Source organism: Mobula hypostoma, chromosome 5 (genome assembly GCF_963921235.1).
Source record: "Mobula hypostoma chromosome 5, sMobHyp1.1, whole genome shotgun sequence".
NCBI classification, from domain to species: domain Eukaryota; kingdom Metazoa; phylum Chordata; class Chondrichthyes; order Myliobatiformes; family Myliobatidae; genus Mobula; species Mobula hypostoma.
In genome coordinates this window covers 113,629,923-113,654,247 of record NC_086101.1, presented here as the reverse complement: position 1 = coordinate 113,654,247, position 24,325 = coordinate 113,629,923, and the positions used below count along the sequence as shown (strand labels likewise).

At 48.8% G+C, this 24,325-nt stretch overlaps 1 protein-coding gene across 1 annotated transcript in view; it reads right to left on the bottom strand.

Annotated features, from left to right (window-relative positions):
* Window positions 1-2,282: 2,282 nt before the first annotated feature.
* LOC134346933 (multifunctional procollagen lysine hydroxylase and glycosyltransferase LH3-like) overlaps window positions 2,283-24,325 on the bottom strand; it is a 107,863-nt gene continuing 85,820 nt past the window's right edge. The window contains exons 13-19 of the mRNA XM_063048807.1: window positions 20,784-20,925; window positions 19,786-19,899; window positions 18,982-19,047; window positions 17,224-17,328; window positions 15,974-16,120; window positions 9,170-9,295; window positions 2,283-3,561 (exon numbers count right to left, since the gene is read on the bottom strand). Of these exons, the coding sequence (XP_062904877.1) occupies window positions 3,406-3,561; window positions 9,170-9,295; window positions 15,974-16,120; window positions 17,224-17,328; window positions 18,982-19,047; window positions 19,786-19,899; window positions 20,784-20,925 (856 nt within the window). The 3' untranslated portion in view covers window positions 2,283-3,405. The remainder of the gene's footprint in view (window positions 3,562-9,169; window positions 9,296-15,973; window positions 16,121-17,223; window positions 17,329-18,981; window positions 19,048-19,785; window positions 19,900-20,783; window positions 20,926-24,325) is intronic.

The following is a 24,325-nucleotide window of genomic DNA, read 5'->3' as shown; positions in this document are numbered from 1 at the left end:
GGCCCCCTTCTGGGCCAGTCCGTCCCCAGCGGGGAGACCTTTCTTCAGAGAGTAGGCAAGGGGTCTCACCTTGCCCTTCTTGGGGGAAGGGTTGGATGCAGAGACAAGGAGTGGATTTGAGATAAAGCTCAACCAAAAAACAAAATGCACAGGGAAAAAGAAATAACTGGTAATAAATAATCTGAGGCCTTTCGAGTTAGTGGGTGTGCACACACGTGTACTCCCAGCTTGTTTGAACAAAGAGCACTAGCACACCAAGGGGTGGAATATTTGCTTGGATGCAAAGGATGTGGGCAAGATCCTTAACGAGTACTGTACATCAATATTTACCAAGGAGAAGGACCTGGAGGCCAGGGAGATCAGTACTGATGTGTTAGGGTGTTTTGAAGTAAAGGAGGAGGTAGTTTCTTAAAGTGGATTAAGGTGGGTAAGTCCCCAGGGTCTGATGGGATATACCACCGGTTAATGAGAGAGGCAAGTGAAGAGATTGCTGGGGCCTTGATCAATATCTCTGTGTCCTCTCGAGCCACGGGCGAGGTCCCGGAGGACTGGCGCATAGCAAATGTTGTTCCATTATTCAAGAAGGGAACCAGGGATAATCCTGGAAACTACAGACCGGTGAGTCTCACCTCAGTGAGAGGGAAATTACTAGGGAGAAAATTTATGAGCATTTGGAAAACCATGGTCTAATTAGGGAGTAGCAGCACGGCTTTTTGAAGAGCAAGTCGTGTTTTACTAACTTGACTGAGCGTGTTGATGAGGTGACGAGGTGATGAGGGTGATTGATGAAGCTCTGGATGTGGTCTACATGGATTTTACTAAGGCGTTTGACAAGGTCCCTCATGGGAGGCTCATCCAGAAGATCAAGGTGCATGGGGTCAATGGTGACTTGGCCGTTTGGATTCAGAACTAACTAGTCCATAGAAGACAGTAGTGGGTGAAGACACTTATTCTAGCTGGAGGTCTGTGATTAGTGGTGTTCTGCAGGGATCTGTACTGGGACCTCTGCTGTTTCCGATGTTTAGAAATGGCCTGGATGAAAATGTAGATGGGTTGGTTAGTAAGTTTGCAGGTGACACGAAGATTGGTGCTTTTGTTGGTAGTGTGGAAGACTGACAAAGAATACAATGGGATATAGATCAGTTGCAGATATGGGTGGAGAAATGGCAGATGGAGTTTAACCCGGCCAAATGTGAAGTGTGGCATCTTGGTAGGTCAAACACCATGAAACAATACACTGTTACAGGCAAGACCCTTAACAGTGTTGATGAGAAGAGAGATCTTGGGGTCCAATTTCATTGCTCCTTGAAAGGGGCTACATAGGTCGATAGGGTGGTTAAGAAAGCTTATGGAATGCTTGTTTTTATTAGTCGAGGCATTGAGGTCAAAAGTCAGGAAGTTATGCTGCAACTTTTTAAAACTCTGGTTAGGCTGCATCTGGAATTCAGCATAGTTCTGGTTGCCTCACTGTAGGAAGGATGTTGAGGCTTTGGAGAGGGTGCGGAAGAGGTTTACCAGGATGCTGTCTGGTTTAGAGGGTGTGTGCTATCATGAGAGGCTGGATAAACTTGGGTTGGTTTCTCTGGAGCAGCAGAGGCTGAGGGGAGATCTGATAGAGGTTTACAAGGATTATGAGAGACATAGACAGAGTGGACAGACAGTATCTCTTTCCCAGGGTAGAAATGTCTAATACCAGAGGGCAAGCATTAAAGATAAGAGCAGATGATTTCAAAGGAGATGTGAGGGAAGTGTTTTTTTTAAACACAGAGAATGGTGGGTACCTGGGGGGGTGGCAGAGGCAGACATATTAAGGGCTTTTAAGAGACGTTTAGATAGGCAAATAAATATGAGGGAAGAAGTGGAAGATTATGGAAATTGTGTAGGCTGAAGGGATTAGGTTCGTTGGCCATTTGATTACATTATTTGGTCTGGCACAACATTGTGGGCTGAAGGGCCTGTTCCTGTGCTGTTCTATGTTCTACCAAACCCGACAGGCAGAGCCCCTGCCTCCCAGTGCCAGAGACACAGGTTCAATCCTGACCTCTGGCACCATCTGTGTGTAGATTGCACGTTCTCCCACTAGCCGTGCGGAATTCCCTCCCTCATGCCAATGACTCGTGGGGCCCCAGTGAAAGAGAATCCGGGAGTTAACATAGCATTGATTCCAGGGTTAGTATAGACTCAAACTTGATAAGTGAAATGGGAACCACTGTCTGATCAGGAACACAACCCCTCCCCCCACCCCCCGCCCCCACAAACTGGGATACAGAGATCCTGATGGTAGTGACCCCACCCCAGAAAGCCAGGGTGGGGGGCCTGTGTGTAGATGGAGGTGATTCTGAAAGGGTGACAGGTTGAAAGGCGTAATTCTGCTCCTCTATCTTATGGTTCCCACTGAGTTGCTCTGGCGCAGGACGTCTTTCTAAAGCATATCCAAGTCAGGATGCTGTGGGACATGGAGGAGAGACAGTGGGTGGCTTCTACGAGGACTACGGTCTCCCTCTCCCCATACCAGGGAGGCCCCTCACCTCGTTTACCACTGGTCCAAATTGGGCCAAAACTGAGGCAGCAACGGCTGTGCTTGGGACCTGGCAGGACGACTGGATCCCAGGGGGAGTGGGCAGGGATAAACGGCACGGGTGGTATTTAGCCTGTGCATCGCCCCATTCAGCCTACCCACCTGACCTCCCTCTCCCCAGAAACGAAATGAGGAGCGTCCGGGGGAGAATTAGGTGCACAGGTCCCGCAGATCTTGGCAGTGCAAAGTAAGGCACGACAGGAGGAGGGAGGAGCAGGAGGCAAAGTTTCCGGTTGATGGCCTTCACACTGAGGAATCAGGTCAAGGCTGAAGCCCAGAGTCCCCCTCCCTCTCGGAGAGTCCAGAACACCGGGGCAAAGGCTGGTGATAAGGCTGAGGTGACTTCGTCTGGAGGACTGCAAACTCGCCGGACGTCTCTCGCAGCTGGATAGGCACTGAGGCGATCAGAGGGTGCGGAGGACAGGGTTGCCGCTGACCCACCCTCTCTCAGAAGATCTCGAGGCCAGTGGGTTATCCAAGGCGCTGGGTTTCCATGGTGAACTGATCCAGAATGTCCAATCAGAGCCCGCAGGGTGCAGGGGAAGAGAAAGGTAACCAATATGGAGAGGCCCGGTAAGGTCTGATTGATGGAGGTGGTTTTAGGGCCGATAGGGGTCTTTCTCTTCAAAATCGGTCAATTGTTGATTGTCCAACCAAGGGGAGGGGTATGGGAGAGGAAAGGAAGGGAGATAGAGGATGGAGGATTGGAGAGGAGTGGGGTGGAGGAAGGTAGGGATGGAGACCTTCTTTTAAATAACTGCAGAAAGTCTGGTTGAAAAGCCAGGGGTCTCTCCCCCCACCACTCCAGACGTCCGGCATGGCCTTTGTTAGGGGTCCACGAAGGAGACCATGATATATCGCGTGCCTCTGGTGGTCGGCAGGCCCTCGTGGAAGTGGGTCAGACGTCCCGGGTGCATGAGTGACCAGCCCTTGCGCGGACTCTCCACCGAGCAGTTATACCTCAAGAACTTGCAGCCTCCACCCTGCCGGAGAAAGGGAGACGATGGGTGAGAAACAGCCGCTCTGGGCAGGAGAGTGACCAGCCCTCCGTAGCTGGGCTCCCGGGCAATAAAAACACACACACACACACACACACACACACAGGGGAGGAACTCAGCAGGACAGGTAGCATGTTGAATATAACAGCACAGTACAGGCCCTTCGGTCCACAATGTTGTGCTGTCTTTTTAGCCTACTCCAAGATGAATTGAAAATCCCCTTATACTTTCCTCCACTTAAACAGATGCTCTCTGATATTAGTCACTGCCGCCCTGGGGAGAAAGGTGCTGGCTGTCAACGCTATGTAGGCCTCTCATTCTCCTTTGCTCCAAAGAGAAAACCCCTAGCTCATTCAACCATTACCCATAAGACATTCTCTCTAGTCCAGGCAGCATCCTGGTAAATCTCCTCTGTAACCACTCTAAAGCTTCTACATCCTTCCTATACTGAGGTGCCGAGAACTGAGTACAATACCCCAAGTGTGGTCTAACCATAGAGCTGTAACATTACACTTTGAATTCAATCTGCTGACTAACGAAGGCCAGCACATGCCTTCTCAAATACCCTGCCAACTGGCATTGGAACCTTTGAGGGATCTGGACCCCAAGATTCCTCTGTTCATCCACACTGTGAAGAATCCTGCCATTAACCCTGTACTCTAGTAGAGCTTCAGCATCACCTGGTAGCTCCTGAACTCAATCCCCTGACTTATGAAGGCCAACAAACCACCCAATCAACCTGTGCAATGGATCCCTATGGGAGAAATGAACAGTTGACACTTTGGGCCAAGACTCTTGAATCAGGCCTGACCTGCTGAATTCCTCCAGCACTTTGTGTGCGATGCTGAAGGTTTCAGCATTTCTCTACCTCTTGGTTTGGGCTCCCGGGATGGCAGTTGGAAACTCTGCGGTGACATCGGTTCGAATCTCACCTCAGGGGTGGTGAGGTATTTAAATACATAAAAAGAGACAGGTCCAAGTTCAAATGAGTTTTTGGTAACCAGAGATGGTTGCATTTCAGGGAGAGAAGTAAAGATAAAAATAAGCTTTGACTGTCGCATGTACTTTGAAGCATACAGTGAAATGTGTCGTTTTTTATCAAAATAAATGAGTGAGGGTTGTGCTGGGCAGCCCGCAGGTGTCCACAAGACCATTAAAGCATAGGAGCAGAATTAGGCCATTTGGCCCATCGAGTCTGCTCTGCCATTTCATCATGACTGATCCATTTCCCTCTCAACCCCAATCTCCTGCCTTCTCCCTGTATCCATTCTTGCCCTGACTAACCAAAAATCTATCAACCTCTTCCATAAATACACCCAATGACTTGGCCTCCACAGCCGCCTGTGCCAACGAATTCCACAGATACACCATTCTCTGGCTAAAGAAAATTCATCCTGATCTCTGTTCTAAAAGGACGCCCCTCTTTTCTGAGGCTGTGTCCTTTGATCTTAGACCCTCCCACTATAGGAAACATCCTCTCCACATCCACTGTATCAAGGCCTTTCAACATTCAATAGGTTTCAGTGAGGTCACCCCTCATTCTTCTGAATTCCAGTGAATACAGGCCCAGAGCCATCAAATTCTCTTCATATGACAAGCCATTCAATCCCGGAATCATTTTTCTGAACCTCCTTTGTACCCTCGCCAATGTCAGCACATCCTTTTTAGATAAGGGACCCAAAACTGCTCTCAATATTCCAAGTGAGGCCTCACCAGTGCTTTATAAATCCTCAACATTACATCCTTGCTTTTATATTCTAGTCCTCTCGAAATGAATGCCAACATCACATTTGCCTTCCTTGCCACCTACTCAGTCTGCAAATTAACCTTCACGAAAACTCCCAGGTCATTTTGCACCTCGGAAATTGAATTTTCTCTCCATTTAGAAAATAGTCTATCTTTTTATTTCTTCTACCAAAGAACATGATCATACATTTCCCAACATTGTATTCCATCTGCCATTTCTTTGCCCATTCTCCTAATCTGTCTAAATCCTTCTGTAGCCTCTCTACTTCCTCAAAGCTACCTACCTGCTCCTCCACCTGTCTTTGTATTGTCAGCAAACTTTGCCACAAGGCCACGCTTCTGGCGGCAACACTGCCTGCCCACAACTCACTAACCTTAACCATGCGTGTTTGGACTGTGGGAGGAAGAAACCCACGGGGTCACAGGGAGAACGTACAAACTCCTTACAGACGGCGGTGGGAATCGAACCCTGTTCAGCGATTGCTGGCTGTGTAAAGTGACTGTGCTATGCAGCCATTCAAACATTCATTTTAATATCTGAGAATGTATACAGTATACAACCTGAAATTCCTATTCTTCAGACACCCACCAAACAGGAACCCCCTAGAACGAATGATAGAAACTTCGAAGCCCCCCTCCCCCATCCTTCACACAAACAGCAGTAAAAGCATCAACCCCCCCCGCTCCCCACCCACGACAGTAAAAGCACCAACACCTACCACACCTCCATCCCCACCACGTAAGCAAGAGTAGAAGCCCCAAACAGCCCAAAGTCCATGAAACTACAGTCCACAAACCAGCACTTTGGTATCTCAGACAGTCTCTCTGTCCCAGCGAGGGGGAGAGAGCTCACCTCTGCAACAAGAGCAGAGGTCCTGCCGTCCAATATTACAGTCATTGAGTTTGACAGTACAGAATTAGGCCCTTTAACCCAGCACATCTGTGCAGACCTCTTTCCCATCTACACCAGTCCCATTTAGGATTGTATCCTTCTGGACCACAGGCTCCAACCTAGTTTATGCCATGGACCCTTGACATCAACCAAGGGGTCTGTACATGCCAGGTTGAGAACCCCTGTTCTAGGCCTTGCCTATTGAGGTGTCCGCCCAAATATCTCCTCACTTGGTCTGGCCTCTAGGTGACTCCAGGCCCAACCACTTCCTCAGTATTGAGGTGACTATGGATGGGCAATAAAGGTTGGTATGGTCAGAAATGTCCACGTCCCAGGAACTATTTCCCTCTGGGCAGGCAATCCCACTCATCGGGGAGGGAAAGACAAATCCTCGGAGGAACTCAACAGTTCGGGCAGCACCTGTGGACAGAAATGGGACAGTCGACGTCTCGGGTTGGGACCCTTTACCCGGACTGGAGGAAGGGCCTTACCCTGAAACATCGACTGTCTATTTCCCTCCACAGATGCTGCCCAACACGTGTTCCTCCAATTTTTTTGTGTGTGCGTTGGCCTCTGTTGTCTTAGAAGAATTAAGGAGATTCAGAATGGGAGACAGTGGGTATAAAGAGGTGAGGGGAAGGGATGGAGCAAAAGCTGGGAGGTGATGGGTGGATCCGGGTGAGGAGGGGTGATGGGTAGATGGAGGAGGGGACAGTGGGAATAGTGACAGAGGCTGGGAGGTGATGGGTGGATCCAGGTAATGAAGGGTGATGGGTAGATGGAGGAGGGGAGAGTGGGAATAGTGTTAGAGGCTGGGAGGTGATGGGTGGATCCAGGTAATGAAGGGTGATGGGCAGATGGAGGAGGGGAGAGTGGGAATAGTGTTAGAGGCTGGGAGGTGATGGGTGGATCCAGGTAATGAAGGGTGATGGGCAGATGGAGGGGAGAGTGGGAATATTGACAGAGGCTGGGAGGTGATGGGTGGATCCAGGTGAGGAGGGGTGATGGGCAGATGGAGGAGGGGAGAGTGGGAATAGTGACAGAGGCTGGGAGGTGATGGGTGGATCCAGGTGAAGAGGGGTGATGGGCAGATGGAGGAGGGGAGAGTGGGATTAGTCTCACTGGGAGATGATGGGTGGATCAGGTGATGAAGGGTGATGGGCAGATGGAGGAGGGGAGAGTGGGAATAGTGACAGAGGCTGGGAGGTGATGGGTGGATCCAGGTAATGAAGGGTGATGGGCAGATGGAGGGGAGAGTGGGAATAGTGACAGAGGCTGGGAGGTGATGGGTGGATCCAGGTGAAGAGGGGTGATGAGCAGATGGAGGAGAGGAGAGTGGGAATAGTGACTGAGGTTGGGAGGTGATGGGTGGATCCAGGTGAGGAGGGACATAGGGGAGAGTGGGAGTAGTGTCAGAGGCTGGGAGGTGATGGGTGGATCCAGGTAATGAAGGGTGATGGGCAGATAGAGGAGGGGAGACTGGGAACAGCGACAGAGGTTGGGAGGTGATGGGTGGATCCAGGTGAAGAGGGGTGATAGGCAGATGGAGGAGGGGAGAGTGGGATTAGTCTCACTGGGAGGTGATGGGTGGATCAGGTAATGAAGGGTGATAGGCAGATGGAGGAGGAGAGAGTGGGATTAGTCTCACTGGGAGGTGATGGGTGGATCAGGTAATGAAGGGTGAAAAGCAGATAGAGGAGGGGAGATTGGGAACAGCGACAGAGGCTGGGAGGTGATGGGTGGATCCAGGTAATGAAGGGTGATAGGCAGATGGAGGAGGAGAGAGTGGGATTAGTCTCACTGGGAGGTGATGGGTGGATCAGGTAATGAAGGGTGAAAGGCAGATAGAGGAGGGGAGACTGGGAACAGCGACAGAGCTTGGGAGGTGAGGGGTGGTGGTGACAAAGGGCTGTAGAAGATGGGATCTGTTGGGAGAGGAAGGTGGAGTATGGAACCAAACAAGAGAGATGGGGAGGGCAAATGGGAACAGTGTGGGGAGGGGACCCAGTGGGAGGTGTGTGGGTGATGGGCAGATGGAAGAGCGTTGGGGAGGGTGTGGGAGGAACTGGGGAGATCGGGGGAGAGAGAACGGGGAAAAGAGGGGGAGCAGGATAAATGAACCTGGAGCATTCAATATTTATGCAGACGGGATGTAGACCGCCCAGCACGGGATATGATGTGCTCTTTCTCTAGACTCATCCTGCAGTGAAGGAGGCCAAGGACAGTACCTGGAAGAGATGACGGAATAGGGAGGGGAACTGAAATGGGAACTTGGGAATTGGACAGAAGGTCGCGGCACAGGAGGCTGGGAATTTGGTAAAGTGTTGGACCACAGATGACTGGGAACTGGGGAGGAGGGCAACAGCAGGGACCAGAAAGCACACTCCCCTACCCTGGAACCTGACCGCTTTTCCTGACGGGTATCTGCAAGGGTCAGATAGAGTGGATGTGGACAGGATGTTTCCTCTGAACAGAACAGAGATGATAAGAGGGTGGTGAATCTGTGGAATTCATTGCCACAGATGGCTGTGGAGGCCTAGTCATTGGGAATATTTAAAGCAGTGGTTGCTAGGTTCTAGATTAGTCAGGGTATCAAAGGTTACGGGGAGAACGGAGGCGATAGGGTAAATGATCAAATGGTGGAGCAGACTTAACGGGCTAATTCTGCTCCTACATCATACGGTCTGACGGCTGGGAAATTTATTGGGAGGGTTATTGGTGGGATTAAGGGAGAAAAGGAGGAATGGTCAGGGATAGGGTGGGAGGCTGGTCCCTCACCCCTGCCCAAGGCTTCAGCTAAGGCAGAGCAGTTACAGCGCGAGACTCCACCAACTACGTGCAAAGAGCCGGGGAACACGACTCACCCTGAGGTAGGGACCGCAGAGGGGGAAGCAATGTCTCGTTCCGGCGATGTGCGCGGAGGGAAGGAGGGAGGGCAGGGGTCTCGACACCTACCTCGTAGTCGACACCTTTGGTGTTGAGGGCGATGTTGATGGTGAAGGTGGAGGAGTCGTGGTGGGGTCGCAAGGAGGGTTGTTCGTCGGGCCGGTAACGGACCATGAAGTTCATGACCGCTTCCGCCTGTGGAGAAGACACAAGGGGTGAGACAGGTCTCCCAGCCCGCAGCAGGGTCTCCCCCGACAACACACACTGTGGCTGCCTCCACTACACAAGAACTACCATGAGGTGGGTTTACATAGAAAATATAAGAGTACAGGCCCTCCAGCCCACAATGGACCTGTACTGAATGCCATTCTGTTAACAAACTCGAACCCTTCCGTCACACATAAAACCTTTTTTTTCTTTCATCCAAGTGCCTATTTACGAATCTCTTAATGTCCCTAATATACTTGCCTCTAGTGTGCCAAATGGTAGTTGTGACATGTCCAGTATGGTAGTGCAGTGGGTAGTGCTTGTCGCTCTTGCTTTCAGCTTGCGCTGATGGCTAAAAGTCTTGTGAAAAGGAGAGCTGAATGTGTCGGTCTCTCCCTGCCAGTACACCGCCTCTCCAACAGCAAGCCTTACTTAGTGCCTCCTCACTGGCGACACATGGAAACTGAACTCCTCTCTGACTCAGGCTGAGGACGGGGAGGAGGTCTGGCCCCTGCACACGTAGCATGCAGGCCCACCGGTGTGTGGACACACCCTGGTGCTCCTGAACCAGATCCCCAGCTATGGGGAAATAGCCCACTGTCTTGTGGGCAGCCTCGGGAGAGACTATGGGACTTTATTCCAACTATGGGAATAAAGGGATCCTATTCTGACTGGCTGCCAGTTACCAGTGGAGTTCCACAGGGGTCATTGTTGGGACCCCTGCTTTTTATGATGTATGTCAATGATTTGGACTATGGTTTTAATGGATTTATGGATAAATTTGCTGATGATACAAAGATAGGTGGAGGAGCAGGTAGTGTTGAGGGCCTGCAGAGAGTCTTAGATAGTTTAGGGGAATGGGCAAAGAAATGGCAAATGAAATACAACATTGGAAGGTGTATGGTCATGCACTTTGGTGGAAGAAATAAACAGGCAGACTATTATTTAGACGGGGAGAGAATTCAAAATGCAGAGATGCAAAGGGACTTGGGAGTCCTTGTGCAGGATACCCTAAACGTTAACCTCCAGGTTAAGTCGGTGGTGAAGAAGACAAATGCAATGTTGACATTCATTTCTAGAGGTATAGAATCTAAGAGCAGGGATGTGATGTTGAGGCTCTATAAGGCACTCGTGAGACCACACGGAGCATTGTGTGCAGTATTGTAGAAAGGATATACTGACATTGGAGAGGGGGCGTTCAGAGAAGATTCATGAGAACGATTCCAGGAATGAAAGGGTTACTGTATGAGGAACGTCTGGCAGCTCTTGGGCTGTATTCTCTGGAGATCAGGAGATTGAGGGGGGGATCCCATAGAAACATTCCGAATGTTAAAAGGCCTGAACAGATTAGATGTGGCAAAGTTATTTCCCATGGTAGGGGATTCTAGGACAAGAGGGCACAACTTCAGGATTCAAGGACGTCCATTTAGAACTGAGATGCGGAGAAATTACTTTAGTCAGAGGGTGGTAAATCTGTGGAATTTGTTGTCACGAGCGGCTGTGGAGGCCAAGTCATTGGGTGCATTTAAGGTAGAGATAGATAGGTTCTTGATTAGCCAGGGCATCAAAGGGAATGGGGTGAAGGCAGGGGAGTGGGGATGACTGGAAGAATTGGATCAGCCCATGATTGAATGGTGGAGCAGACTCGATGGGCCGAATGGCCCACTTCTACTCCTATATCTTATGGAGAGCACATTGATCTACCATTAAGTTCTTATCTCAAACCATGAGATCCATATGTCAGGACTTTCTGCTTTGGCTCTTGGTAGGGTCATCCATGCCAAACAGGTCAATGGGTAGAGGACAGACTAAGAGTGGTCCACTGGTCCTCCAGGTCTGGGGGTTCAGCTCAGGGCCACCAATGGCCAAAAAAATTGTTACAAGAACAGCAACGAATAATCCTTCTACATCTGAGTGCGACGGTATTCCTGAGTCTCCACCCGGGACTTACATGGCTGACAGCAGTGAAAACCGAGAGGAAGCTACTGGAATGATGAACCACAGTGGGGCACAATAGGAATACAGATGGAGGGCCTTCATTGCTGCCCTAAAGACAGTGGGGTAACGGACAGTAAGTAATTATCAGATCCATGTTCAAGTTCAGCCAGCGTTCAGGTTTATCACTGTGGTCATACCAATCCGTGGTATAAAGTGTTTGATGTCTCTGGGCCCATACTCAATGGAATTCAGAGGGCAAGGGAGGGTAGAGGCCATCTCATTGAAGGCACACCACTGACATTTAATAAACTCTGAGACGGGCAGTAGAAAATTAAAGGGCTATTTTTGGAGGGAGGGTTAAATTGCTCTTACAGCAAAGAGTATGGGAACAGCAATGCCTTTGAACGGAAAATCCTACAAATAGTAGTGGATTCAGCTCAGTCCGTCACCTCTCAACCACTGAGCGTGTCTATGTGAAATGCTGTCATAGGAAAGCAGCATCCGTCATCGGAGATCCTCTCCAACCAGGACAAGCTCTTTTCTCACTGCTGCCATCAGGTAAAAGGTACAGGAGCCTGCGGACTCACACCACCAGGTTCAAGAACAGTTACTCTTGAACAAAAGCCCATTCATTGAGATATTCCCACAATCAATGATCTCACCTTAAGCACTCTTTATTTCATTATCTCATGTTCTCGTTATTTATTGCTATTTACTTACATTTGCACAGTTTGTCTTCTGCATGCTGATTGATCTTTCATTGAACCCGGTATAGTCACTATTCTAATATTCTATAGATTTGCTGTGCATGCCCGCAGGAAAATGAATCTCAGGGTTGTATATAGTGACGTATATGTACTTCAATAATAAAGTTTACTTTGAACTTTATTTTTACTTTGAGTAGTTTAAAAGTTTGGCACAACATCACGGGCCAAAGGGCACATACTGTTGTATAAAATGTTCTACACGACATGGTGCCAACCTTTTAACCATCACCATAGTCAAGAACTCAAGAGCAACTCCCTTCTAACTCCACAAGATCCTGGGATACTATCCGTTTTGTATTTAATATTTAAGTAACATTGAGTAATATTGTAAATATGTTGCTCATTTAGCATTCTTTATTTGTTTAAATAATTCATTTTGGGTTATATGTATTGTTGGATCTCTGCGTATTTTCTGATCCTTTTGGTTTGTGACGAGAATACACATAGATTAAGATGTTAGCTGTCCTGTGCTGGCACCAGTGGGATCAGCAGTTGGTCTGCCACCTGTCTTCAGGAGAAAGAGAGATAAGGAAAACAATGGAGCAGCATTTGGAGATGTGTAATGAAGGGGAAGGAGAGCTGTCAAGATCGGCTCCCCCTTTGAACCCTGAACTCTTTGAAGTGATGGACAGGCAATACCCCAGCAGGGGGATAAAAAGGGACAGGTTCGCTAAGGCAGGACACACACGACACCTCGAGGTAACGAGACCCTGGAAGCGGTGCGTCTCTCACAAGTCGGTGGGAAGTTTTGGACGGCTAGTCGCGGGACAAGCCATAGACGCACAGGGTGGAAAGGCACGATCGGCGGGAACCTGGTGTGTGTCCACCCTTGCCTGGGTGCCAGGTTCACTGCAGAGAAACGATCGTATCTGGAAACGGAGGGGTCACGGTCGGTGGCCTCAGATGACATCACAAAGGACTCGCCCGAAAGCTGACTGCAAAGGTCTGTGTGGAAGCCGTTTGAATATTCATCCGTTTTGCTCTCTCTCTCCTTCCCCCCACATTGTCCATCGCCACGGCAGCGATTACTGCAAACTGAACTAAATTGAACTGAACTTTGTGTCACTTTGAAACTGGTCATTTACCCCTAGACAACGATAGAGCTTGATTAATCCTGTTATCTTAATTCTGTGTACATGTGTGTTTATCATTGCTGAACTGTTGCATTTATTATCCTTTTGATTAGAGTACTGTGTTGCTTGTTTCTTTAATAAAACTTTCTTAGTTCTAGTAATCCAGACTCCAACTGAGTGATCCATTTCTGCTGGTTTGGCAACCCAGTTACGGGGTACGTAACAGGTTCTTCCGGGAGTCAGTAATGATGAGCAGTCTTAATTCTAAGATTTCAAAGTACAAACTAACATACAAAGAGCTGTGAAATGATGCTGAGAGGTGAAGGTTGCCAAGACAAAAGGAATAAAGATGGCGCCTCTGAAAAATCTGTAACTTATGGATAAGGAAAATTCCTTAGATAGGAATAAACTAGCTAATAGGCTATATAATTAAAACAATCACATCAGGTGAGCTAGCACTTAGCCAATGAAAAATGAGTGTAACTGCTATACCACTTTCTGACAGTAAGTGGGGACAAACCATGACATAATGCGAAAAATAACAGGACTTCTGCAACACACATAAAAGTTGCTGGTGAATGCAGCAGGCCAGGCAGCATCTATAGGAAGAGGTGCAGTCGACGTTTCAGGCCGAGACCCTTCGTCAGGACTAACTGAAGGAAGAGTGAGTAAGGGATTTGAAAGTTGGAGGGGGAGGGGGAGATCCAAAATGATAGGAGAAGACAGGAGGGGGAGGGATAGAGCCAAGAGCTGGACAGGTGATTGGCAAAAGGGGATACGAGAGGATCATGGGACAGGAGGTCTGAGAAGAAAGACAAGGAGCGGGGGGGGGTGGGACCCAGAGGATGGGCAAGAGGTATATTCAGAGGGACAGAGGGAGAAAAAGGAGAGTGAGAGAAAGAATGTGTGCATAAAAATGAGTAACAGATGGGGTACGAGGGGGAGGTGGGTCCTTAGCGGAAGTTAGAGAAGTCGATGTTCATGCCATCAGGTTGGAGGCTACCCAGACGGAATATAAGGTGTTGTTCCTCCAACCTGAGTGTGGCTTCATCTTTACAGTAGAGGAGGCCGTGGATAGACATGTCAGAATGGGAATGGGATGTGGAATTAAAATGTGTGGCCACTGGGAGAGCCTGCTTTCTCTGGCAGACGGAGCGTAGATGTTCAGCAAAGCGGTCTCCCAGTCTGCGTCAGGTCTCGCCAATATATAAAAGGCCACATCGGGAGCACCGGACGCAGTATATCACCCCAGTCGACTCACAGGTGAAGTGTTTCCTCACCTGGAAGGACTGTTTGGGGCCCTGAATGGTGGTAAGGGAGGAAGTGTAAGGGCATGTGTAGCACTTGTTCCGCTTACACAGTTAAGTGCCAGGAGGGAGATCAGTGGGGAGGGATGGGGGGGACGAATGGACAAGGGAGTTGCGTAGGGAGCGATCCCTGCGGAATGCAGGGGGGGGGGAGGGAAAGATGTGCTTAGTGGTGGGATCCCGTTGGAGGTGGCGGAAGTTACGGAGAATAATATATTGGACCCGGAGGCTGGTGGGGTGGTAGGTGAGGACCAGGGTAACCCTATTCCTAGTGGGGTGGCGGGAGGATGGAGTGAGAGCAGATGTACGTGAAATGGGGGAGATGCATTTAAGAGCAGTTGATAGTGGAGGAAGGGAAGCCCCTTTCTTTAAAAAAGGAAGACATCTCCCTCATCCTAGAATGAAAAGCCTCATCCTGAGAGCAGATGCGGCGGAGACGGAGGAATTGCGAGAAGGGGATGGCATTTTTGCAAGAGACAGGGTGAGAAGAGGAATAGTCCAGATAGCTGTGAGAGTCAGTAGGCTTATAGTAGACATCAGTGGATAAGCTGTCTCCAGAGACAGAGACAGAAAGATCTAGAAAGGGGAGGGAGGTGTCGGAAATGGACCAGGTAAACTTGAGGGCAGGGTGAAAGTTGGAGGCAAAGTTAATAAAGTCAACGAGTTCTGCATGCGTGCAGGAAGCAGCGCCAATGCAGTCGTCGATGTAGCGAAGTTACCAGGGGAACCCTATTCCTAGTGGGGCGGCGGGAGGATGGAGTGAGAGCAGATGTACGTGAAATGGGGGGGATGCGTTTAAGAGCAGAGTTGATAGTGGAGGAAGGGAAGCCCCTTTCTTTAAAAAAGGAAGACATCTCCCTCGTCCTTTACCAGGGGAACCCTATTCCTAGTGGGGTGGCGGGAGGATGGAGTTTTACCAGGGGAACCCTATTCCTAGTGGGGTGGCGGGGGGATGGAGTTTTACCAGGGGAACCCTATTCCTAGTGGGGTGTTTACCAGGGGAACCCTATTCCTAGTGGGGTGGCGGGGGGATGGAGTTTTACCAGGGGAACCCTGTTCCTAGTGGGGTGGTGGGAGGATGGAGTTTTACCAGGGGAACCCTATTCCTAGTGGGGTGTTTACCAGGGGAACCCTATTCCTAGTGGGGTGGCGGGGGGATGGAGTTTTACCAGGGGAACCCTATTCCTAGTGGGGTGTTTTTCTGCAGAATTCTGCAGATGCTGGAAATTCAAGCAACACACATAAAAGTTGCTGGTGAACGCAGCAGACCAGGCAGCATCTCTAGGAAGAGGTGCAGTCGACACTTCAGGCTGAGACAGGCCTCTTCCTAGAGATGCTGCCTGGCCTGCTGCGTTCACCAGCAACTTTTATGTGTGCTGCGAATTTTATGTGGGCACCTTGCTCAAAGCAAACACAAAGTCAGACTCACATTTCAGACTCCTGTGTCTTCCTCTGAATTAGTTTAATGTTTTGAAGTTACAAACATAACTCAGCCCCCAACCCTTGCCACTTTCAGACACAGCTGCCCCTCCAAACGCTTCTCGCCCTCACCTCACCAGCCCAGCCCCTCCCCACGGGTACCTTAGTGTAGTATCCGGGATAGAGCTTCTCCGTGACGGGAGCAATGTACTCCCTCAGGAACTTCAGCCACTCCCGCTCAAAGTTCACCTGCTTCATGTGGATGTCCACCGTCGGGACGTTCTCGTAGCCTCCGCTGAGCCGGGAGTCCTGCGACCAGAGCAGTGTTCACTCTAAGTGCCGTGGGCGATCTACGTCGAAGCCAGAGAGCCCAGCTACCCCCATGCACACCGATCAGGGCACAGAAAGCTCTCACGTGAAAAACAACCCACCGCCCCCCACCCCCCGGGAGTCAGAAGCCAGGGCCCCCAGTGAAGGAACTGGTTATCCCTGCATTCCAGGACTGGAAATTCTGGGCTACCGGACCTCTCTCATGAGATTGGAGGCCCTTCCATTGGGAAAGCTTGGCCACAGGGGAACAACAGTGTCGACTGGCATGGCGACAGAGAATGGGGAGCAAGGCGGCGTCGGCTGCAATGGTTTGTGACATTGCCAGAGCAACTGAAATGGCTGACACATTGCTATACTGACAGAAACAGACGGGGAAAGTTGCTGAGTGTGACATTCAAGCCTCAGGAAAGAGGACAGGCCTGCTGGATTGAGCTAGGGTGAGCTGGTTCCAGATCAATGGGAACACACGTGGGGTGACCTCGTTGTCATAACAACATGCGTGGACCACTCTTGGCCTCATTGTCTGATTAACATGGACAGGCCTGGCAATGACCTTGTCACCTTAGTAACTACATACAGGTCTGAGGTGACTAGGTTGCCCTGGCAACCATGGATGTAACTGATGTGACTTGTTGCCCTAGTAACCATACTTGGGGTTGGGCACGACTTGATGCCTTAGTAACATGGATGGGCCTAACGTGACTTTTTTTACCCTGATAACCACAGATGGACCTGCACTGACCTTGTTGCCTTGGTGACCATAGATGGGCCTGACATCACCTATTGCACTGGTCACCACGGATGATCCTAGTGTGACCTGTTGCTCTGGTAACCATGGAAGGGCCTGACATGGCCAGTTGCCCTGGTAACCATAGATGGGCCTGGTGTGATTGGCAGTCCTGGTAACCACAGATGGATCACATGTGACCTGCCGCTCCGGTAACCATAGATGGTCTTGGAGAAACCTTGTTGCCCTGGAAACCACAGGCCTAACGTAACCACAGACTGGATTTGGTGAACAACGCAGACCCAGTTGCCACGAGATGGTGCGGTGAGGAACCGCTCTCAGCCTGGCGCCTTACCTCGTGCTTACCCCCGGACCACTGGCCATAATGTTCCATCTCCTGAACCAGCTGGTCGCACGCTTCCTCGCTGAGGATGGGGAACCAGTATACATCAGGACATGGCTGCGGGAAGAGGGAGATATCAGCAACCACAAACCACCGCCCGCAAACAGGGCACATTGGTCTTCAGCGCCAGGGATTAAGCTCCACCCTGACTAAAACACCTTCGTGGCCAGAAGGATTCGATTAATAATGATTCATTACTAGCTCTTCGATTGTAATCCAGATGTAATATGAGCCAGACGAAACATTATATTGGAGTGACAGGAATGAAGGCCGCATCACACAGTGCAGCTCGTCTCCAGTAAAGAACAGCCCCAGTCAGCACAGAAACAGGCCCCTCACCCCCACTGGCCCATGCTGCAGGAGGCAGGAAAGGGGAGAGGGGGAAGAGGAGGGGAGGGGGGTAATGGTAGGGTGGGTAGGGTGTAGGGGGAAGGGGGTAGGAGGAAGTGGAGGTTGGTGGGAGGGGTGAAGGCGAGGGGTTTAAGGTGGGGGTTTAGGTGGGGGGGTTTAGGTGGGGGGTTTAGGTGGGGGAAAGGGGGGAAGAGGGTGCAGGGATGGAAAGAGAGAAGGAATTGAAGTATGTTTACTACGCATTCTCCCCACAACTCAGTATAATCACTGACAGCTATGTAACAGTGATTCCAATTATTAGAGGCAACATCCCCGTGAGTCCCTTCTAGACTCTCCAGCGCAATCACATCTTCCCTATAGTGTGCTGATCAGAATGGCACGCAGCACAGACTAAGCAGCATTTTCTAACAATGAAATATAATGTTCCAAATCTCACATTCTGTGCCCCATTCTGTGCTCAGTTGCCACTGTATTAGCAACACCTGCTTGTTAATGCAAATATCTAATCAGCCAATCATGTGACAGTCTTGTGAGACCATGGATCTGCGCCTGGAAAGTCTTCACTCTCCAGGGCGCAGGCCTGGGCAAGGTTGCATGGAAGACCAGCAGTTGCCCATGCTGCAAGTCTCCCCTCTCCACGACACCAATGTTGTCCAAGGGAAGGGCACTAGGGCCGATACAGCTTGGCACCAGTGTCGTCACAGAGCAATGTGTGATTAAGTGTCTTGCTCAGGGACACAACACGCTGCCTCGGCTGGGGCTCGAACTCACTACCTTCAGATCGCTAGTCCAGTGCCTTAACCACTTGGCCACGTGTGACAGTAACTTATTGCATAAAAGCATGCAGACATGGTCAAGGCATTCAGTTGGTGCCAGATGGGGTGGTTTGAGTAACTCTGAACGGCTGACCTCCTGGAATTATAATGCACAACAGTCTCTAGAGTTTACACAGTATGGATCAATAAACAAAAAAAAAAATCTAGGGAGCGGTAGCTTAGTGGGCAAAATCCCTTGCTAATGAGAGAGGTCAGAGGGGAATGGTTAGACTGGTTCAAGCCGACAGGAAGGCGAATAACTGCACATTACAACAGTGGTGTGCAGAAGAGCATCTCTGAACGCACAACACGTTGAACCTCGAAGTGGATGGGCGACAGCAGCAGAAGACAATGAACATACAAATCTAATGACCGGTGTTCCAAGACAGCAATGGGCTTGGACGCCAAGGCATTGTCAGTGGATTTAACCCACAAACTGGTGGGCTCCACACAGCTCTGATGGATCAATAACCTGCCATGTTTCCTTCTCTACACACGCTGTCTGACTGGTTGTGCATCTGCACCATTTTTTGTTTTCACTGACCTGTTGCACGATATCGTCGGTGAAGATCTGTGAGTAGTTCTCGTGGATGTACTTGTCACGCCAGTCCTACCACGAGAAAACGGCGAGGGGAAATCAAAAGAAGGCAACAAGGTAACAGGGCAGGGTTCTTACAGCAGGTCCAAACAGCCTGTGACCCCAACAATCCCACAGCCCTGTATCAGTCCCCAAACTAATCCCACTGTCCACTCTCTCCCCACAGCCCTGTATCAGTCCCCAAACTAATCCCACTGTCCACTCTCTCCCCACAGACCTGTATCAGTCCCCAAACTAATCCCACTGTCCACTCTCTCCCCACAGACCTGTATCAGTCCCCAAACTAATCCCACTGTCCCACTCTCTCCCCACAGACCTGTATCAGTCCCCAAACTAATCCCACTGTCCACTCTCTCCCCACAGACCTGTATCAGTCCCCAAACTAATCCCACTGTCCACTCTCTCCCCACAGACCTGTATCAGTCCCCAAACTAATCCCACTAACCCACTCTCTCCCCACAGACCTGTATCAGTCCCCAAACTAATCCCACTGTCCATTCTCTCCACACAGCCCTGTATCAGTCCCCAAACTAATCCCACTGTCCCACTCTCTCCCCACAGACCTGTATCAGTCCCAAACTAATCTCACTGTCCCACTCTCTCCCCACAGACCTGTATCAGTCCCCAAATTAATCCCATTGCCCCAATCTCTCTGCATAGCCCTGTATCAGTCCCCAAATTAATCAGACTGCCCTGCTCTCTCCCTGTACAGCTCAGAACAACTCAGTAGAGAAGATTACGCTCTCTCACGTCTGGGTTTGAGAAGATTTGCCACAAGTCATTGTGCAGGCGGCTGGTGTTGTAGTTGGTCGTTGTCACGAGGTGTCCAAAGTCGTCCATGTTGGTAACGTACATGAATATTCCCTGGAAACAGAAACGGATCTATTAACGAATGAGGCCACAGACACACACCTGCAATGCAGCTGGTATCGCGCAATCACAGCCACCGCCCAATAGGGTGGCTGCGCAACTGGCCAATGAGGGAGCTATCAGATTAGGCCGACTGCCCAAAGGGAATGGGTCAGATTCCACCTCAGCGGAACCAGCCACTGGGGGCAGCTCACATCTCAGCTCCACTGGCCAATAGGAATGGCTCCCACTTCAATGCCAATGGCCATTCAGGGCAGCTCACATCTCAGCACCACTGGCCAATAGGAATGGCTCCCACTTCAATGCCAATGGCCATTCAGGGCAGCTCACATCTCAGCACCACTGGCCAATAGGAATGGCTCCCACTTCAATGCCAATGGCCATTCAGGGCAGCTCACATCTCAGCACCACTGGCCAATAGGAATGGCTCCCACTTCAATGCCAATGGCCATTCAAGGCAGCTCACATCTCAGCACCACTGGCCAATAGGAATGGCTCCCACTTCAATGCCAATGGCCATTCAGGGCAGCTCACAACTCAGCACCACTGGCCAATAGGAATGGCTCCCACTTCAAAGCCAATGGCCATTCAGGGCAGCTCACAACTCAGCACCACTGGCCAATAGGAATGGCTCCCACTTCAATTGCAATGGCCATTCAGGGCAGCTCACATCTCAGCACCACTGGCCAATAGGAATGGCTCCCACTTCAATGCCAATGGCCATTCAGGGCGGCTCCCACCTCAGCGCCACTGGCCAATGAGATGCCATCCACCTCCATTCCCCCCAATTCATGTCCGCCCGTCCTCCCTAACCTCTCTCCTGCCAACACCCTCCCCATCCCATTGACTCTCTAATTTCCCTGCACCCCCTCCCTAACCTTTTCGCGGATATTCTTGCAGAAGATCATGTCGGGGTCCATCTCTTGGCGGGTGAACACATTCTTATGCCTCAGCTGAGTGCGCAGAATTTCGCCTTTGATCAGGTAGACCTGCGAGACGTACGGAACATTCCAGATTCCTCTACGGGGGGTTGGGGGAGAGGAGAAGGAGGCACAGGTCACTCAGAAACACATCCAAGTTCCATATATTCACCGTAGAGCCCCATTCAGCAGATCCAGCACATGCTACACTTTCACGCCCACCTCCGAATTCCCAGTTCCCTCAGCCCCTCTTCCTCTCCCCTTATCTAGGTACCACCAGCTAAATGTATTTATTTGGAGATACAGAACTGTAACAGGCCTATCGGCCAAAGGAGCCCACTCCGCCCAAATACACCCAACGACCGATTAACTTACTAACCTATACATCTTTAGGCTGTACACAGTCACAGAGAGAACATACAAGCTCCTTACAGACAGCGGTGGGAAATGAACCCAGCTCGCCGGTGCTGTAAAGCTTTACCCTAACTGCCGTGCTATCGTGCCACCCGTAAATGAGATTCTCAATGAGTTCAAACTCACTGATCAGATGTTCACAGCAGTGACCAATGAGCTCCAGCAAGGAGATCCCATAGCCAAACACAGATGACTGGCCAGTACACCCCCCCCCCCTCCACCCAGAACACAAAGCTGATTCCGCAGTCACTGGAAACCCGAAATAAATCAAGTGCTTCGAGTACTTAGCAGGTTGACAGCATCAGAGGTGAAAGAAACAGTTAATATCTTGGGTCAAACACCCTTCATCATCCAATTGATTCTGTTCTCATTGCCTGAAGTTATCCTGATCAGAATTAGAATCTTTCCAATATCTGTTGAAGAGCCAAAGAATCTTTTTAAACACCACCGCACACTAAGCTGACTATAAAATCTATTTAACATGTATTATGAGTCTACACAATATAGTAAAATAGAACACAGCACCAAACAGTCCACAGGACTGATTTCAATGGTGTAGTATACAGGTCTACAGAATCTACTTAAACACACTGCACCAAACAGTCTGCAGAATCTATTAAGAATTTTATTACAAGACTACGAAATTACAAATCTAGAGTCTCTTTAAACAACACACTACACCAGTCTACAGTCTCTTTAAACACACTACACCAGTCTACAGTCTCTTTAAACAACACATTACACCAGCCTATAGTCTCTTTAAACACACTACACCAGTCTACAGAGTCTCTTTAAACAACACACCATGCCAGTCTACAGTCTCTTTAAACAACACACTACGCCAGTCTACAGTCTCTTTAAACAACACACTACACCAGTCTACAGTCTCTTTAAACACTACACCAGTCTACAGAGTCTCTTTAAACAACACACTACGCCAGTCTACAGTCTCTTTAAACACTACACCAGTCTACAGAGTCTCTTTAAACATCACACTACGCCAGTCTACAGTCTCTTTAAACAACACACTACGCCAGTCTACAGACTATTTAAACAACACACTACAACAGTCTACAGTCTCTTTAAAAAACACTACACCAGTCTACGAGTCTATTTAAACAACACACACCAGTCTACAGTCTCTTTAAACAACACACTACAGCAGTCTAGTCTCTTTAAACACACTACACCAGTCTACAGAGTCTCTTTAAACAACACACCACGCCAGTCTACAGAGTCTATTTAAACACACTACACCAGTCTACAGTCTCTTTAAACAACACACTATGCCAGTCTACAGTCTCTTTAAACAACACACACCAGTCTACAGAGTCTCTTTAAACAACACACCACGCCAGTCTACAGTCTCTTTAAACAACACACCACGCCAGTCTACAGAGTCCATTTAAACACACTACACCAGTCTACGGTCTCTTTAAACACACTACATCAGTCTACAGAGTCTCTTTAAACAACACACCACGCCAGTCTACAGAGTCTATTTAAACACACTACACCAGTCTACAGTCTCTTTAAACACACTACACCAGTCTACAGTCTCTTTAAACAACACACTACACCAGTCTACAGTCTCTTTAAACACACTACGCCAGTCTAGTCTCTTTAAACAACACACTACACCAGTCTACAGTCTCTTTAAACACACACCAGTCTACAGTCTATTTAAACAACACACTACACCAGTCTACAGTCTATTTAAACACACTACACCAGTCTAGTCTAGTTAAACAACATACTACACCAATCTAAAAACTCTTTAAACAAACTATGCCAGTCTACAGTCTCTTTAAACAACACACACCAGTCTACAGTCTATTTAAACAACACACACCAGTCTACAGTCTCTTTAAACAACACACTTCACCAGTCTACAGCCTCTTTAAACACACTACACCAGTCTACAGTCTCTTTAAACAACATACTACACCAGTCTACAGTCTCTTTAAACAACACACTACACCAGTCTACAGTCTCTTTAAACAACACACTACACCAGTCTAGTCTCCTTAAACAACATACTACACTAGTCTACAGTCTCTTTAAACACACTAGGCCAGTCTACAGTCTCTTTAAACACACTACACCAGTCTACAGTCTATTTAAACAACACACGCCAGTCTACAGTCTATTTAAACACACTACGCCAGTCTACAGTATGTTTAAACAACACACTACACTCGTCTAGTCTAAACAACACATTATGCCAGTCTACAGTCTATTTAATCAACACACTATGCCAGTCTACAGTCTCTTTAAACAACATACTACACCAATCTACAGTCTCTTTAAACACACCAGTCTACAGTCTCCTTAAACAACACACTACACCAGTCTACAGTCTCTTTAAACAACATAATACACCAGTCTACAAGTCTATTTTAACAACACACTACACCAGTCTAGTCTCTTTAAACAACACTACACTAGTCTACAGTATTTAAACATATTTCACCAGTCTACAGTCTCTTTAAACAACACACTACACCAGTCTACAGTCTCCTTAAACAACACACTACACCAGTCTAGTCTCTTTAAACAACATACTACACCAGTCTACAGTCTCTTTAAACAACATTACACCAGTCTACAGTCTCTTTAAACAACACACTACACCAGTCTAGTCTCTTTAAACAACATACTACACCAGTCTACAGTCTCTTTAAACAACATTACACCAGTCTACAGTCTCTTTAAACAACACACTACACCAGTCTACAGTCTCTTTAAACAACATACTACACCAGTCTACAGTCTCTTTAAAAAACACACTACACCAGTCTACAAGTCTATTTTAACAACACACTACACCAGTCTAGTCTCTTTAAACAACACTACACTAGTCTACAGTAGTTAAACATATTTCACCAGTCTACAGTCTGAACAACACACACCAGTCTACAGTCTCTTTAAACACTACACCAGTCTACAGACTCTTTAAACAACACTACACCAGTCTACAGTCTCTTTAAACAACACATTACACCAGTCTACAGTCTCTTTAAACAACACACTACACCAGTCTACAAGTCTATTTTAACAACACACTACACCAGTCTAGTCTCTTT